Source organism: Venturia canescens, chromosome 5 (assembly GCF_019457755.1).
Source record: "Venturia canescens isolate UGA chromosome 5, ASM1945775v1, whole genome shotgun sequence".
Taxonomy (NCBI): Eukaryota; Metazoa; Arthropoda; class Insecta; order Hymenoptera; family Ichneumonidae; genus Venturia; species Venturia canescens.
Window position 1 is genome coordinate 8010896 of NC_057425.1, and position 18444 is coordinate 8029339.

Genomic DNA, 18444 nt, shown 5'->3' on the forward strand with positions numbered 1-18444 from the left:
AAAAAAAACAGTCGAATCGCTGATAATTCGTTTTTTTTATCCAACGAGTGCCACGAATGTCGATTATTTTTTGTCTTGAAGATGTATGGAACTGCTCGCACCTCGGCGGTCTCATTGACCGATTAGACCGTTATAACGATCATTTTTTAAATTCTGCACTTTCCGAAACCTACCGAATCTTCGTTACACAAAGTTATCATGACGTGTAAAAGAAGTTTTGAAGTTTTTGCCCACAAAAATGTCACTTCAATTGCCATAATAAGCAAAATAATATTCTTTTAGTTTCGGCTATAACAGTCGGAACAAAAAACGAGGTTAGGTTGCGTGTGCGGATCACCGACAGGGAGCGCAGCAGTCAAATTTTCCGTCCGAAGTTTGCCTCTTCCAGTGCCATAAATTTCGCGCCCCTCAAGAGCACGAATCAGACACTTGTTCACCTCGAATTTTCGAAAGTCAAATTTTTTGACACGGATTGACCGATTATAGAAAAACTCGGTCAACCCACGCAGGACGATGACAAAATTTAATCGGTCAATTCGTCTCAAAGAATTTTCCATTTGGCTTTTCTCGCGCTCACGGTGGCGCGACACCGACTGACCTAACCTCAAAAAATCGAGCCCACAAGCCGAAGATTTGGAACTCATTCGATAGTATAATTGACACGAGCAAAGAATTCTATCGGGTTATAAATAAAACAGCGGCACAATGGAACGTCGGGAATGGAAATAATGAAGAAAAAAGTGACCAATAACGACGTTTTAACTAGTTCATATAGACAATGTAAGATAAGTATACATGACAATAAATAGCTTATTAAATCGACGAAGTAACTCAAGCAGAAATACATAATGTTGTGCGAACGCCAACAAGCGGAGTTTTAATGGGATAATCTATAACGTTCTCGAAGAATAAGAACAATAATTCTAGCAGCGCATGTCTCGGGAGCGTTCGAAGCGTGCACTACTGTTAACTTCGTAACAGTACGTTGTCTGCGCTCTGCGTCGCGCTGTCGTCCCGCCGCACAGTATTTCCACGTTTCTACTTGTCTGTCGCGACCGAGTGGAATGGAGACTCGCGAGAGGGGAGGAAGCGCGGGACGATAGTCGTTTTTTCCTCCGTTTCGTCTCACACGGAGGTTCGTTCCGTGATCCTAGACACATCTACTAGTTGCACGTCCTGACCCGACGCAACGCAGGCTTCTTGACGTGAACTGCAACAACGCCTCCGAGAGTCTCACTTTTATATCTCGGGCGCTGACTTGCTTGGGATCCTGGCAGCCGATTGTGCGCGGAAAGCGAATAAGCCGCAGTTTCCTGAAGACGGAATGTCTTCGAGCGGTCTTTTTGTGGCTTGACAAATCCACGAATATTCCTGAAACTTTTCTCGGAATCGAACAATCGAATGAGACCTCGTCTCGGTCGGGACTTCGGAGACCCCTTGTACATGTCTCGCCGCACTTATGTCGCCGTCCTCGTTCACCTCTCGCTTATCCTCATAGGGAAACATTCTGAATTCCACGTACTTATTACACTGATGCTTATGCGACTAGACACTCGGGCATTGTTACGAAATTGCGAAATTCCCGCCTCGTTTGATTTACGATCGAACGATACGTCAGATGGCGTTCGAGTCGCGCGACGTAGCGTTGAGGTTACGTGGACTTGCAATTTTTTTCACCTCGTAATTTATTTGAATGTTACGAACAATTTTCTAGCAATTCAGTTCCGATTGTGCGTCCGTCGCGAATGTTAGGTTCAAACGCACGAAGCGCGGAAACTCGGCGTTTTTTCGTCAATTTTCGTGTTTTGTCGCCCTCCCGCGGACTCGCGGTGAAGCGCTGGAAACGATTCCCGCCAAATTGCTGATGGCGGTTGCCGCCATCTCGCGTGTAAACAAACTCGAACCGCGCGTGACAAATTCTAACAGTTTTTTTCCTGTGCACGCGCAACGTGCACGGAGTTGTTGCATTCGGCTCACCATCCTCTCATCGTTTATGAACGACGAGATAAATAAAGATACACAGAAAAAGACGAGCAGAGCAAAGGCGGCGTTGAGAGTGTTCCGAGCATGTAACTGTACATTTATGTTCGCTCTTCGCCCAACAGGGGAAAAGAGAAAGATACAGAGAAAATACAGATTGCTCTTTCTCTCTTGGTCCGCGAACTCGACCGTCGACCTTACGCTGTCTGGCTTCAAGACAGCACTCTCGTGACCCACGATTCCGTTCGTTCGTCCGAGCAGAGCTCGCTGCGTACATGCGCACACCGAGTCACTTCGCATCGCACGTGTGTCATCACCTTTTTTTCCATTCTTTCGGCAACGGGGAGCGAATCGTGGACGTTTGAACAAAGCGTTAAAATGGTCACCAACGAACTTTAATCGATTTTTGTGACGGAGCCAAAAGATAATCGAAGTGCAACGAAATTGACGTGTCGACTGAACATTTCGGATCGTCGCGAAAATTCCCCGTAGCAAACTCAACCAACGGACGAGTTTGACCGAATTCCGAAACCCCATTTTTCGCATCGCGAACTCAAAAACATCGAATTTTCATTGGATCTCGTGTAAAGGGAATGTTTTTCGATAAAGTGCTACAATCATCGATCCACGAAAATCCTCGGGGCGTGAATATCCACAGAGTTTGAAGGTCGATAAAAAAAAGTACCGAGGAAACGGCCAAATAGAAACCAAACGCCATTTTCCGTCGCTTCGATCCTCGAAAAATCATTTTTTCGAAGTACCGAAGAAAAAAGTGTTTCCCGCATGAGAAGCGTCGAGAAAAGTGAAAAAGGCTCACTCGGCGTCGAACGCTGCGTACGTAGGACTCGCAGGAGCGATCAGCGTAAGCAAAACTTTTGTAGCCACTTCGAGTAAGCCGCGGTAGCTCTTTACTCGGGCAAAAGAGCAACGAAAAAAAACATTAAAGAGACACATACGGAGGAGAGCGCGTGTGTGGGTAATGCACCGAGCACTGCAAGGCCCGACGTGCGCCCGCGGTGAAAGGAAAACACGCACGCGTTACATTTGTTACAGGTTTATTCAAAAAATTCGACCCTCCCGTTCCCGAATTCTTCGCGGATTCCCCATTTTTTCGTGTCACCAACTCCGGCGGCTGACTGAACCAAAAAATTTCCATGAACTGTCAAGCTTTGGGGTCGACGAGGTCCTGCTTCGAGCCTCGATGGCTCTCGGGAGGTTTAATTTTTGAAAAATCTTATAGAAAGTGCAAATCGAGGCTGGCGGAGACAGAGCCGAGTTTCTGGAGTGCGGAGGCCGCGGAATATGCATTTTCGCCTCTTTCGTATTCCATAAACAATAATAAATAACTACAGAAAGTGTGCGTACAAAGTTGAATAGAAACGCGAGTCAACATCTGGCATTTGAACAATGAAGTAAACGCGATTCCCGTTTTATTACGAAATAAACGTTGAAAAATCGTGATTGTGCTTTCGACGAGTTCAAATTGCGTCAATAATAACACCGTTAATAATAATAATCGAGGAACGAAGAATTACGAAATCGCAGTTGTCCAGAGTCATTTTTTCACCGTAAATTTTAATTACCTCCACCTCGGAGGCTTTTTCATTCTCAAAATAATGACGTAATGATTGAGAATTTGAAAAAACGACTGCACTCAAGGAGACACGCGATTTAATCGTTCGTGCACCGGTCTCTCGTCCCGCACACAGCCTCGCCGCTTTATTTTCCTTCCCATCGTCGTTCTCACTCTCTCCGTGTGTGTGTGTGTGTGTGTTTGTAAACGCACAGACGCGCGTTATGCTACTGGTACCTCAAAATAGAGACGTCGTGTTCGTCGGTCGTCGATCCCATCCGCGTTTTCACCACCTGCCACTGTTTCGTGCTGTTTCCTCTCGCTCCCCTGCGTTTCCTCTTCGCACTCGTTTACACCCCTCCGGGCGCAAACTTGTTGCGTTATTTGTTCTTATTCTTTCTCGGCGAGGCTCAGACCCATGTGTCTTAGGTCGTGCTACAGTCGAGGAAAACGGGGCGCAAAGTTTTCCGAGTTGGGTCACGATGGAGAGTGGAAATTGTCAACGGAACAGATTCGAAAAACATAGGAATTTCGCGGTAAATTTATGCTCGACTTTCCAATATTACGAAAGCCAGAACAGTGCGGATCCGAGCACAATTGACAGCTCGGTAATTCGTAACTGACGAGCGCCTCGCCCTGACCTCTGGTGGCCAAATTCTCAACCGCTCAATCCGAGTCGCCGCCTGTTGGGCTTTTCTATAACTAAGCGCATGAAAAATGGACGCTCGTTCCCCGTAAATTTGCTAAAACCACGCCCCCAGCGACAGTGATTAACAAAAAAATGGTGAAAAATAAGAAACCTCGATTTTTGGCTCCTCGATCCCAAAATTACTGTCCCGAGGGCAACTTCCCTAGCCTGAGTGTCGCAAGAAATCATTTTTATCCAGTGTGCAGACCGAATTTGGTATCGTCACGCATCGATACGGAAGGCTTGAAACAGCCCTTTTGACACGTCCCGAAGCGCTTCGAGATCTCTCAAAACAGTAGTTCTTAAATCTAATGAATTTCTTACATTCTTCTCCCTCGCCACAAACCCTAATCGAGGAACGAAATTCACAAGTTTCACACAACAGAAGCCTGAAAATATTGAAAAAATAATTAGGATCGCGCCTCGGTTGAGCAAAGTGTCATTTTTTCCCAGCACACTTTGAGATACGATTTTAGCCCCTCGTGCTTCGCCGGCTGACCGCCATTGTCCGTTATTCTCGCAGCCGGGCCGCGCGCGTTAATAGGAAAGCCAGTGAAAAGTATTTATATAGATAAACGCTGGCGCAATGTGCGGTGAGACTGAAGCGCGCACGCGGCCCAACAATCCGCGGCGTCGATGACCCGGGAGTGGGGATAAGGGACCTTGAGCCGCGTCACGTGACCCCTAAGGTGCACGGGGGCGAGGAGCGGGGTGGGGGGGGGGGGGGGGGGGGGGGGTTAGGGCGTCGAGGGCCTTGACCTTACCACCGGTGCCTGGGAAGAGGAGCCTCATGCTACTGACGCCACTGCTGCACGTTGCTCTTCCTTCCCTCCACTTTTTTCCCCCTTTTCCCCTCTTTCGCCTCTTCCTCCTCCTCCTCCTTGCTTCTCTGTTCCGTTTGGTCTCCAGCTCTGGTGTATCGCTGCTCCGCTGAGGATACAAAGCTGAAACCGAGCACCGTCTCGGCCTCGTCGTTGCCGCTTCCTCCCTTTTCTTTCTTTTCTTCTTCTCTCCTCCACCTTCCCCATCTCCGTCGCAAATCGTTCGATTACTTCTCGCGGTTACTCGACCGACTTACGCGGCCGCTCGCGCGGCTGCGTCCAAAAACATGCAAATGTTTTCGGGAACTCTCAGCTCGGAACGGCGTTTTAAATTACGAGGGGGAATCGAGACTCGTGCGAGGACCGGACGTTTTTTCTCGCCAAGGTCGACCCGGGAGACGGACTCTGCCGTGTCGTGGAGCTCGTCGAATCCTTGCTCCCAGTGAAACGGTGCATTTCTCGGCCTTGCTGCTCTCTGTGATCTATTGATTCTGGTGTCGAACGTAAGTGGGGTTAGAAAACCGTACGCGACGCCCCCGAGGCTCAATTTATCGAACTTCGATCCTACGATGGTTTTCAACGCGTCACGTTCGTTGGTGGAACTCGGGGGAAAAAAGCCTCCGTCTCCTCGTTCATCCGAACGCAGCCAGAGTTTCAATGTTTTTAAAAGCAGTCTAGACGTCTAGTCACTGCGTCGATAGCCCCTGATTACTCGTCAAAAGGGCGCGTTATTTTATAAACGAGCTTAGTGGACTTAAGTTGGGACGTAATATCGTCGAGAGTTTCGTATAACGAGTCTCCAGGACGAAGAAAAAAAATTTACGTGACGCGTTTTTTCGAGCGATTCGTCGAACGGAGTCGGACCTCGAACGGGCTTACGCTCGACTCATCCACGTAGGTGTGTCTCTTAATCCCTCTTCCCTTTCTTCTTCTTCTTCTTCTTCTTCTTATTTTTCTTCACTTTTTATTCTCAGCCGAAACGTCTGCGGTGAACCGAAAGAAACTGAGATTGTGAAGCACGGCGCGCTCGAGAAAGAGAGAGAAGGAACGAGAGACAATGAGGATTCGTGCTACGTTCGCTTTCACTCTGAATTTCAAGAGTGAGAGAAGCGCACGAAAGACAATGAGTAATAAACGCTACCCGTCGGCGGCTCCTCTCTCTGTAGTTGTGCTCCCTCTCGAGGATCACGCAGAAAATATATTCACGTCTCGGAGACCCCCCCTTCCCTCCCCAACTTTGTGCTTGCTCAATTTTTTATTTTCACAAATTAAATCCTTAGGATGATTCAGAGGGGGGATTAATGTCACAGACTTTTTATCTTTGCGGTAAAAAGAACGAGGGAATTATGAAAATCGTTGAATTGACAGCTGAATCTCGGAACGGGTTCAAACGATTGTTCTTGGGAGCACGGATCGTCGCCTAACCTCACTTTTCGAAATCGAGATTCTTCGACGCAGTTTGACCGAATAAAAAAGCGCTCTGTCAGCCTACGCAGGGCGATGGCAAAATGGGCTGACGTTTTCATTTTTTCGATGAGTTGTGGGAAAATGTCGCTTTCAAAATTTGCAGCTATCTCTCTCTCGCGCTCTGTAACCGTTTAGTGGAAAAGGTCGTCTGACGTATTTCTTAGAAGCCGCGAAAACTCGCCGGAATCATGAAGTTATTATTGACATTTTCGTTGAATAATTTACGTCTCAAATGCTTGAATTGGAAAGTTTCATGTCCTTGAATAAAACGAAAGAAGAGATCGATGAGGAATAATTTTTTTAAAGCGTTGGGTGTTGGTTCAACGGGGTTTGTCCAACGTTGTTCTCCCTGACAGTAGTACCTGACGCCTCGAAAAGTCACGAGAAAGAACGTGTGCCGCAGGTAACCGGGACGAATGTATCGAACAATGGCGCTCATTCATTCTCGAGGAAAAAAAAGGAGGACAGACAATGCTGGTTCGAGAGTTTTATTCTCGTATGTGCATAAGATATATGCGCAGTTGGTGTGACCTCCGAGTCAAGTTATCCCGATAATAACTAAAGTCTGGTCTGTAGGTTATAATATCATACCCACGGGAAAATGTCCCGACACTTGACAATATGAAACGATACCGTATTCAAAGTTGCGTCAACTCGAGCGTTTTTATTCTTTTCCGACGTCGAGGAGAATGGCCCTGGGTGGAGCGACACGAGCATCACGGGTCAATGAGACGTTCTCAGTGTCATCATAAAGCGCTGAAGAGAGGCCTGGGAGCGTAACAATCGAGAGAAAGAAAACAACGAAACACAGTAAAACTCGGTGGAACGAAAGTACAAGTGAGACGAAAGTGGCGCCCCTCAGCAGGGAAAAAAGGAAATAACACGAGATCTCACGACGCGGGACAAAATACACGCCCACAAAATGAGATAAACTCGCGGGGGGTACCCCCTCGCGGGAAAGGCTCGAAACTCGAACGGAAAATTGTTCTACCTCGTGGCTCTCGCAGTGTGTTTTGTGCTCGTGCCCGCAACAGGAGCCTGGACGGTGTTATACGAGGGAGGCCGAATTGACTCGAATGGGCGCGGAAATTGCCCCTCCTCACTGTGTAAAACGACCAACTCGCGGGAGTTCTCGGCGAGAGAGAGAGAGAGAGAGAGAGAGAAAAAGACAAAAAGAAAGAGTTGGGAGAGACTCGATCTCAGGCTGCCAAGAACGTATCTCGTGGAAAGAGAGTGGAGAGGCAAATAAAGATAAAGAAAAAAAAGGAATTTGAAAAAAATCACAAGGCAGGCAAGGCTGTGATATGTTCGTGGCGTTGCCCCGCACTCTTCTCTCTCACTCTTTTTCTCTTGTCGCGTTTTGTACCCTGTGGAGGGAAAGAGGTGGACCCGCAGGAATGCAGCAGCTCTTCTCTCCCTCTCGCTCTCGCTTTCTCTGCCCCCTGTCCGCGATTATCTATTTATTTTATTAAACGATAAAAAGTTGGAGAACAGGTTTCCGGCAGGCGTCGTTCCTTTCGTCTTTGCTGTCCTCGTCGAACCTCATCGTCGCCATCTCTTTTTCTCTTCTCTCTCTCTCTCTTCCTTGTTCTGTCATCTTCCTATTTTTGCCAAACGCTGGATGAGAAAAAATCTAAGTTTCTCGTTGACCCCGTTGTCACAAAACCTGTATTATAGTCTACGATCATTAACGCACGAAATGACATTCTCAATATCAGTGAAAAATTTATATTGGTCCTTCGTATCGCTCAATTGCGTACACGGACACTTGCAAAAGCGTTTCGTGTGTCATTTTGTAGTGGGAGAGGAAAAGGAATAAATAAAAATCGATTTAAAAAACCATTTTATTGATCTCACAGTAAAATTCGTCATTTTCCACCATTTTGTTTTCAGAACCCTTCTGTTTAGCATACAATCGCGACTGATATTGCATTTTTTATTTGGATTACACGGCCGTCGTGACGTGAACCTCAAAGTGCCTATTTTTTAACAATTTCCATTTCACTTGTTGTTTTTTTTAAATTTTTTATTTTAATTTTTGGTCCTGTCCAAGTGATTCTCTTTGCGAGCCTTTGAGTCCGAAAAACCAATGTTTATTTTATCACGAAGCACTTGTTACGTCGGGAAGTATTCGCTACAAAAAAAGTAACATTTTTCCGGTAGTTCCGCTCGAACGAAGTGGAGTTCAGTCTGCACGCGATCGTAGCAAAAAGGGCTGATTGCTTAACTTTCCATAAATTTACTTTCTCGTATCCGTGCGCTTTTAACCGCCGAGTGATTCTACGCCCTAATGATTTTTTACGTTCGACCTTACGACGACGAGGATCGCCAAACTCACGTGAAAATGTTCGTGGTTGCCTGCACAGCAAGAACTTGGAACGAGGAGTGCGTTTTGTTCCTCTCTCCCTCTGCCTCTTTCGTTATGCCCTTTTTTCTCGTGTGCGTACGTGAGCGTCGTTACATTGCCTTGTTCTTTTTTTCCCCGATTCTTTCTTCTCTTACCTCCTTCCTCCCCGACCGTTTTCCATTTTTCATTGCGTCCCAATCTTCTTCTCCCTCTCACATTCTTTCTTACGCATATCGCGCTGTTTCTACCTGACGCACTCGGTTCCCTCACTCATAAGAGGAGTGAGCAGGCCCTAGCGCCTCTCGCGGCCGGACCTCGAACTTTTGTACTTAACCTCTCGCGCTCGCCTTGCATGATCGAGTATTTATTAGACTTAATGAATCTGTGTTCATTAAAATCGTTCGTTAATTCCAGCTACGATTTGCTGTCATTAGATTTGGCAATTTGGAAGTGAATCTTGGAAAACGTATTTGAAACTCGCGTGCTTTCCAATAATCGGTTATTTCGCCTCAATCGTTGATTCGCGGTTATAAAATTGTACAATAATTTTCGAGCAAGATGTGCATTCTCGAAGCAGTTATGCTGAAAATACTTTTTCAAATCGCAAACTGTTCGCCGGCCACTAAAAATCCTCAGTTGATACTTTGGACGGAAATTAGAAAACGGATTTCTACTTCGTGAAATCTGAATTGATCGCTCCTCCGAATGTATACGAGGTTAAAACGGTTTTTCAATCAGGTTGAATAAAAAAAATGTCGAGTTATTGAATGTTTTAATGAATCGAATGATCCTCCGTACAAACAGAATAATCGTGTTTTCTCGAATTTAACGATCGGAAGAAATATTTTCCTCCTCTTTGTTTTTGACTTGTTTCGCGTCGCGTAAAGCCAGCATCCACGAGAGCAAGGGAATGAGAGACCCGCAATATTATACTCTAACGTGAGCCCGTGAGCCGAGGAATGCGTGGAATATTCTCGCTGTCGACCTCGCGTCAAGACCTCTCTCTTTCTCGCTTTCTCGTTCGTACACCGCTGCACCGGGCGTAGTAATATCGCAAATTTCCTCACAGCCACCGTCGCGATTTCGTTGTACGTATGCGACTCGGCCCGCAACCGATCGCGGTGGGCGCAACTATGGAGCTTCGAGAATACGACGCCAGAGGGCTGAGAAAAAAGACGAAGAGAGAAAGGGAACCACCGGTGATTCGCATGTCAGTCGCTCAAACATTGTTGAACGTACGAAAGTTGTCAAGTTTTTCATATTTTTTTGATCAAATAACTTCAGTTTTTTTCTCAATTTTTCATCGGTTTTTTAACCGTTCCTTCAAAATCATTCCGAAGAAACTCATCCGCAATAAGTAACAAAAGAGTATTCGAGAACGCCGGGTCGACATTTTTCTTCGATCGAACCGCAGCAGTCCGAAAATTCGTCTTTCTCGCGACGTTTCTGCACAAAATGCCACGTATACTCGAGGAAGAAGAAACCGTATTATAAACCTTGTCGTTTAGCTTATACAGAGACACACATGTAGTATTTATAACACGAAGTCGCGGCGCGAGAACCGACTATCCATCGTCTCTCCCCACTCCTCCCTCCTTTTCCCCCTTTTTCTCGCATATGTGCGTGTCCGTTTCCGCGGCGAAGGTCGTCCACAGGACCGGAAGTGGGCCGGCCTTGCCGGACGACCGTTACGCACGCTCTCCCAGAAAGCGCGTCGTTCGCATCCTCTCGTTCGCTGTCTTCTCCCTCTCTCCCTCCCTCCCAGTGTTGCCAACTTAGGGGTTTTCCCCCTAAATTTAGGGGCAACGCAGATGCCTAGGGGTTTTTTTAGGGGCAATTTTTTTTTGGGGGTTTTTTTAGGGGCAACTTTTTTCTAGGGAATTTTTTAAGGGCTACTCTCATTTCGAGTTTTCAAGTGTTCGGTGCGTGTTAAAGACGAAATATTCTACCGAGACCGAGACCGTGTTCCGATACTGTGAGTACTGTAAGCCCTATAGGGATGGTACAAGTAGACTACCGCGCCACTAGTGGTGAAAAGTGAAAATTTTTGGGGATCTTTTATCATTATTGTATTATTATTATATATATATATATTCAATTATTATGATTATATTTCAATCAAAGTATTGAAAGTGCTACCCCAAAAACTTATAAATTATGACATTAGAGGCGCCACGAGTACTTTCGACCTGCCCTCTATCGAATCTGCACCATCTCTATTCGCTCTGTGCGCGTGGGCGGAGCCAAAAATCTAATACTACTACACTAATAGTATTAGTGTGTTCATGCATACTGCCAGCGCCACCATAAAGGGGACTCCGGCGTTTTTGGAGGAATACGTATACACGACACACGCTCACTTTCAAAGTAGTATGTTTACGCGCACGGAGCGAATACCAAAGCAAATACTCGCAGTACTCACAGTCACAGTCAATATCGGAACACGGCCCGAGTCTCTTGATTCTGCTCGCTCGCGTACCTTCTCGGATTGCAAAGTAAGTCATTTTCGTTTTTTGAAGTATCAGCGAAAAAATAAAAAAGGTATTAATAATTCAAACTTATATTCAAATTCATTACAGCATGCCAAAAGAAAAAAACAAAAAATATCTGCAAAAATATGTAAAGTGTTGGGAGACCGATTCAGCGCTTCAAGGTTAGTTAACATGCATTTTCTAAATTCGAATAAAATATATATTCATTCTCAATTTTTTCTATTAAATATTATGTTTAATTATTACGCTCTGTCCGAACGACAAAACGGTTGTATGTAAAGATACATATAAAGATACGTGGAAGTTGAAAGTGAAAAACGAGGATCGAATGAAAATAGATTCAGTTTTTACGTTTACAAGATTATTAAACATAATCAACTCAAAATAATGATTGTTCCAATTCGGTTAGTTTAATCTATGAGATGAATGTTTACTACACAGGGATTTCTTCAAAGCTTGCAGATCAACCGAGGTTTTCAAAGTTTTTTCCTGAAAAAGGTAATTTAAGTTATGTGAACCAGTGTGTTCTGGTTCGGTTCGTAGAATGTGTTTGATTAAGAGCTTCATTTGGTGGTAGTTTCACTGGTTTCTTTTTTCCTTTTCATTCCAGGTAGTTAACCTCAATTTGATTCCATTTTCACCTCCTCGTCTTGCTTAGTTTCCTACAATTTTTCATCAGTATATAGACACTCGTACTCCTTCGATTCCTCTAATACTTTTAATGTTTCCTCCAATGTGTTTTCACCTAATGTTTTAATATTTCTTCAAGTATGCACTGTTTTAATTCTTCTTTATTTGTGATGGTCCGACTAACTATTTTAAACATTTGTTAATGTTTATATGGACTTTCGCAATTGATATTGATAAATATCATAATTTATTATTATTATTAAATGTCTTGTGGTTTACATTATAGGTTGGCTAGGGCCTGATCCAACTGATACATGTTCTGCGGTCTGCAAATATTGTCGAATATCGTTGAAAGCTCACAAAAAGGATTTGATGAACCACGCAAAGACAGAAAAACATAAAAAAGCTGTATCCTTGGACAAATCAGCAAAGACATTCGAACCGTTGACTTCAACATTTGAGCCAGTTCTGACAGAAGCAACGAAGATCGCCGAATTGAAAATTGCTGCATTTATTGCAGAACATAGTTCACTGCAGACTGTGAATCACATGATCGACATTCTGCCGCAGCTGGACCCTTCGTCACATATAATTTCGAATTTGAAACTCCATCGCACTAAATGTTCGATGTTGATCAAGAACGTCCTCGGGCCTTGTATGCTCCAAGAACTTATCCAAGAAATTGGCGACGGTCCATACTCACTCATAATCGACGAGAGTACTGATCTTTCAACGCAGAAGGTGTTGTGTATCATGTTGCGATTTTTCTCTTTCGAGAAACGAGAAGTGGTTACAACGTTTTATCGGTTAATCAAATTAATCGATGCCGATGCAAAAAGTGTGCATAGTGCCATTAAACTTCAATTAGAACAAGATGGTTTAAAAGTTGAAAATATGGTCGGCATTGGCGTTGATGGAGCGAGTGTGATGGTTGGAAAACACAACTCAGTTACAGCTTTGTTTAAGCGTGAAATAGATGACCTAATCGTTATGCCATGTGTTTGTCACTCACTTCATTTATGCGCTGAAAAAGCATCGGAAATGTTGCCTCGTCCATTAGAATTTTTGGTTCGAGAAACGCATAATTGGTTTTCTTACAGCCCCAAACGGTTAGAAAAATATAAGCTTTTGTACGAAACAATTAATGGTAGTGGAAAACCGAATAAAATTCAGGGTCTTAGCGGAACTCGTTGGCTTGCTCGATCCGAGGCTATCGATACCATCTTAAATCAGTGGGAAGAATTGCAATTCTTATTTTCAATTGCAAAATCAGAAGACAATTGTCACATGGCTGCTCAGTTATACAACATCATGATAAGGTTACCCTACAAAGCTTTTCTTATTTTTTTAAAATACGAACTGAAAAGTGTAACGCAATTAAATTTGCTTTTTCAAAGTGATTACGTAGAACCTACGAAATTACTTGAGGATCTTTTTTTGATGTTCAAAAACTTACTGCAAAAGCTCGTTGTACCATCGAGCTTGCAGAAATTAACTGACAGTGAATTGATCAATTTCGATTTTCAATCTTGTTTAATGCATACTTCAGCAATGTATTTTGGCTACGAGTTTCACGTCATTGCTCAAGATATTGAACCAACAGAATTATTGGATGTTAAAGAAAGGTGCAAAAAATTTCTCTGTACTTTGGCTCAAGAGGTTCAAAAAAGATTGCCGGACAACTTATCTATCCTAAAGACGATGGCCGATCTTCATCCTAAAATCGCATTATCGCGAATGAAACCCAGTTTAACAGGTATTATTGCAAAATTCCAACGCACTCACTTATACGGCAATAAGAATGAGACAGAGTCAGAATGGAATCAATTGCAAAATAAATCGTGGCCAAATACAGTCAATTCCGTTGAATTTTATTCAGCCGTTTTTGTAGATTATGATTCTGCTGGTCAAAAGCGATTTGAAAACATTGCCAAATTTTCAATGGCTCTACTTACACTTCCGATTTCAAATGCAAGTGTCGAACGCGCTTTTTCGACATACAACGTAATTAAAAATAAATTACGAAATAAGCTGTCTCTTGAAGTACTGCAAAGTATTATGATGGTACGGTTCACTTTACAAAGACAATCCGGATCTTGCGTCAAATTTGTTCCTTCTGCCCGTATGCTCGAAATGTTCAACGTTAGTATGTACGATTTCAAAAATGCAAACAATACTCAGAAACAATGTGATTCAGTCGATGTTGTCGACGAAATATTCGATAACTACATTGGCGAAATATGAAGACGCGGGAAAAAAATTCTTACAATAAAATGTCAATTGTTCTCTTATTAATTTGTTATTATAAATAACATTTTTCACTATTTGTATTTATTCCATTGTAAAAATTACATGGTGTAAATTAAATGATAATTTAATTCTCACTAAATGTTTTTTGTTCAATGTTTTTATTTTCCGATATTTTCATTAAATTTTCATTACAGGAATATTTTTTAGATTATTATAATAAAATTCATTATAAAAATGTTTATTTTTATTTAAAAGTATAATTTTAAGCAATATTCAATGTTACGAAGGAATATAGCGCTTCTTCAAAAATAGGGGTTTTTAGGGGGATTTCAGATGGATTTTGGGGGGGGACGGTCCGTAGGAGTTGGCAACACTGCTCCCTCCCTCCCTCGCGCGCTCTATCACTCTCTCATTTCATCTCTTTTCCTCTATCTCTTAATTCATTGAATATAATATAGCACCATATACCTAAGGTCGAGCAGGCTAATTACGATATCTACGCTTCATACGATTATTTTCTCTCCAGACAAAACTATTAGCCATTTTGTTTTTACCCCCTCCCTTTTTTCCACACCGTTACACGAGGATTTTAAATAATGACGAATTCGTAACGGTCGATCGAAGAGTTGTCGAGAGTCAGTGCCAATCAGTGAATTCCTCGAAATTTATTAGTGAAGTTGAATTTGTGCTGCTCCATCGTCAAAAAACACGCGATGAAATCGAAATTTTTCATTCAATAACGAAGAAATTGGAATTCGCGTAGATAACAAATTTTAGTTATTTTCGAAGGGAAAAGATAAATAAAAAAAAACGTAAATAAACGAATTTTTTCAGATTTTTCATCGAAAATGGTGGGTGACCGATAGTTTTTCTTTATTTTGTTGCAGATTCGGGTTCAATGAAATAAAAATTCTGTGATCACTTAATTATAAGATTCGAGATACAACGAATGTGTAACGAAGAAAAGGGGAAAAAAGTCAGAGACAAGCGTTCGATTCGTAAATTATAAATCTTTGGAAAAAGGTTTAAAAATCGAAGAGGAAGGAGGGAGCTACGGTGTTGCTCAGAATGGTGAGCTTGACGGTGAGAAAATACAGGCCCTCGAGTGACGACGATAGCGCGAGATACGCTTGGAGGATAGCCAGCTGAGAATGTCGGAACAAAACGGGCCTACGGAGGGCCCGGGCTGGTGGCCACCCTCGCAGTCCTGGAAGTCGGCTAGCAACGCGTCGTCGTCGTCGTCCTCATCGATTCCATCCTCGCGTTCACTCGAGGCTGGGAAAAATGTTTCTGTCACGACGATCAACGTGCCACCGGCCCAGGAAATGCACGACGGTACGTAAACACTTTTCTCTTCGGTGTTCGTTAGAAATCGCGACTCGTCTTAGATTCGTACCGGATTTTTTTCTCGGCCGAATGAAAATATTTCGGAAAAATCGAAAGTTCGAACGGTCGCCGATGAGGTGGCCGTCTGAGGAGGAGCGACCTCATTGACCTTGCGAGAAAGAGCGAATCGAAAAAGCACAACGCGCAGTCAGCAAAAATTCATCAAGTTGAAACTGAATGTCAGAAACACGCGGAACATTTTATTCATTAACACAACGAGATTCGTCTAATGAAAAGTGTCAGCGAACGAAATTCAAGAAAAACATAACCTCAACATTCATTTTTGGAACTGAAACTGGCACTTTTGTCGTAACTATGCTAAATTTTTAACTCGGTTAAAATATTGTCCACTAATGGAAAGAAAACTAAAATGCAAGCACGCACGGCGGCAACACGAACTTTTACCATGACACGGTCTTTACGCTCGCGGTCGAGCTTTCGAGACGTAAGTATTACCGTAGTTATTCCACACTGTTCAGAACCGGCATATATTCTCGGTTACGTATGAGTTGAAGCATTTGCCATAAAACGGGCGGCAAGTTGGCGGAGTCCACGTGTGTTTGGTCTTTAGAGCACGTCTCGAGTCTGAAAGTGGTAAACAGAAACGAGCTTCGCGAATAAACGACAATTATTGTTAGCCCTGGTTCCAGTGACCTCTCGCGGCGCTGCTGCTCTTTTCGTTCCCTTTTTTTTTTCCATTTATTTTCGTTGCACTGCGATCGTCGGATTTTTTTCCCTTTGATCAACTCGATCGTTTCTCTCTTCCTTCTCGTTTCTTGTTACAGAAATATGCAATGCGATTGTAAAGCTACCGGGTTGCTGCTGCTGCCACCGCCCCCGGACGACACAAGTTTGTACTCGGTGTCCCAAAGGTGGCGTTCGGGATCGGGGTAGCAGTCAGTTCGTTCGTGAAATTCCGAAAGGAAACGTCTTCGGCCATGTTTTTTTTCCGATTCGTCACTCGCGAAACGATTTGTTTGTATTTCTAACAGTGAAAAAGTGAAATTCTACGAGTTCCTGAGGATTTATTTCTCCGAAATTTCACGTTCCTTCAATTTTCTGAACGTCTACAGTGACTTATCGAACACCCTGTAATTTCACATGTATTTTGTCGACCTATGAAATACACGAGTGTTTTCACAGTCGCGAGAGCACCTTCTCTCCGCACTAACCCATAATTCCCACTCCATGCATTCCGAGAACTCTCGCAACGAAAGACTCGCAAATAAGAAGTAAACGACCGAGAGAGCTTAATTGTTTACCGCGCTACACACAACCGCTCTTGTTTTCAATATTATTTTATGGCCATTTCCTGCTGCTCGCTCGAAAAAGAAAAATCCTATCAAAGTCGAATTATATTTTTCAGTGTCGAGTTTTAATACGTCGCTCGTATAATTGTAGCAAAATCATTTTCTCTCGACAACACTCGACCAACGCTGCCACTCGATCGACACACGAGCTCGAGCTCCTCCATCCATAACGAACCGAGTTTCTCGCCGTGGAATTCGAACTGCAATTTCATATTACGAAAAATATCAAATAAAAATCGTCTATGATGCATCAACATTGACGTTTCTCATTGTCATTGAACCTCGTTCGACCGCCCCAAGCTTCCGTCTCGAATTCTCGTGGAACGTCCTTTTTCTGATGTACCACAAAACATTTCTCTCCTTCCGAGAAACAATTTTTCTGATTTACCTCCTTTTTTCAAAGCCGGGTGACCTAGAATTTTGTGCGGATTGAAAATTATCGCGAAATCTCTGAATTCAGAAGATTCGTCACAGATATTATTCCCGATTTCTCGGGCCTTTTCTCCGAAGAAAATTCAACTCAATTCACTCCTATTTTTTCTCGCCTCCGATTCCAGTCTCGCCAAAAAGCACCAACTTTCGATTGGTCATTTTATTTTTATCATTTCGAACAAAATCAGGCAGCCATTGTACTTAATTTCAATATTCCCGGCAACTCGAGCGTCTTTCGTCGTCGCTATGCGATAAAATTCTAAAATAAAACGCAAACGACATTCCGAAATAATTGATCAACTACTCGTGATTTAGTAGCTCTGTGAAAAAAAAAAAAAAAAAAAATATGTTGGAAAAATATTTCGCTGATTAATTTAAGGAGAAAATGTCGGAAAAGTTCGGTTATTCGAATCGAAAGAATTCCGTAAGCCCCCAACGATAAGATCTTTAAAATCGTACCGTTTTTATTGTGCAGGTAAAAGCGTATGCAAATATCTCGGAGGGCAGAATGGCGTGACGGTGTCGGTGGTCTCGAATTGCGGAAGTGGTCCAGGCAGCGCGATGGGGACGGGACCGGGAGGAGGGAGTGGAGGCGCATCTTCTTCGTGTCCGGAATCGAGTTGCCTCGAGGATTTTGAGGACAGCGACGGCGAAGTTAGTAAAATCGATTTTCGGGGGGTCAATCTACGAACGAAGAAGAAACGAGACGCCTCGGGTGGTGGTGGCGGATCGGAGAACGAATGCGGCGCCGTGGGCGCCGACAATCTCGAGCAACAACAGCCCGAGAGACCGATGTCATGGGAGGGCGAATTATCCGATCAAGAAATGTCTTCCAATACCATAACTAATCAGGTTCGTTTCAATTCTTTTCTTTCTCGAGACTATTTTAATGACATTTTTTTATCGCTGTGAGCTCGGCAGCCTCAGCATCCGCGTTTCATGACTTTTATGTCGTTTTATCAGAAATCATTTCAGACCGGATCGGGAGTCGAGTGTCGGAAAGTATTGAGAAACTTTTCATTCTTAATATCACTAGCTCAGACTACGGCAACAGTTTCTCTAGTCATT

General features: G+C 43.5%; 2 protein-coding genes across 8 annotated transcripts in view; both read left to right on the forward strand.

The window, feature by feature from the left end:
• The window catches only part of Hr39 (Nuclear hormone receptor FTZ-F1 beta), a 34613-nt gene that overhangs the window by 7752 nt on the left and 8417 nt on the right, over window positions 1-18444 (forward strand). For 3 of the 5 annotated variants that reach the window (XM_043419933.1, XM_043419934.1, XM_043419936.1), the window contains exons 2-3: window positions 15136-15583; window positions 17852-18228. In XM_043419933.1, the coding sequence (XP_043275868.1) occupies window positions 15400-15583; window positions 17852-18228 (561 nt within the window). In that variant the 5' untranslated portion in view covers window positions 15136-15399. Of the gene's footprint in view, window positions 1-14649; window positions 15061-15135; window positions 15584-16523; window positions 16726-17851; window positions 18229-18444 lie in introns of those variants that run through there. The other 2 variants (XM_043419935.1, XM_043419937.1) reach the window with 2 other exon arrangements.
• LOC122411254 (uncharacterized) lies at window positions 10737-14289 on the forward strand. 3 transcript variants are annotated; one of them, XM_043419940.1, is made up of 4 exons: window positions 10737-11371; window positions 11456-11529; window positions 11824-11866; window positions 12285-12382. In XM_043419940.1, exons 1-4 carry the CDS (start codon window positions 11162-11164, stop codon window positions 12291-12293), a joined length of 336 nt encoding a protein of 111 aa, XP_043275875.1. In that variant the 5' UTR covers window positions 10737-11161; the 3' UTR covers window positions 12294-12382. The 3 variants fall into 3 exon arrangements, with proteins under 3 accessions (XP_043275875.1, XP_043275873.1, XP_043275874.1); XM_043419938.1 differs by having other exon boundaries at window positions 11163-11371; window positions 11810-11866; window positions 12285-14289; XM_043419939.1 differs by having other exon boundaries at window positions 11164-11371; window positions 12285-14289.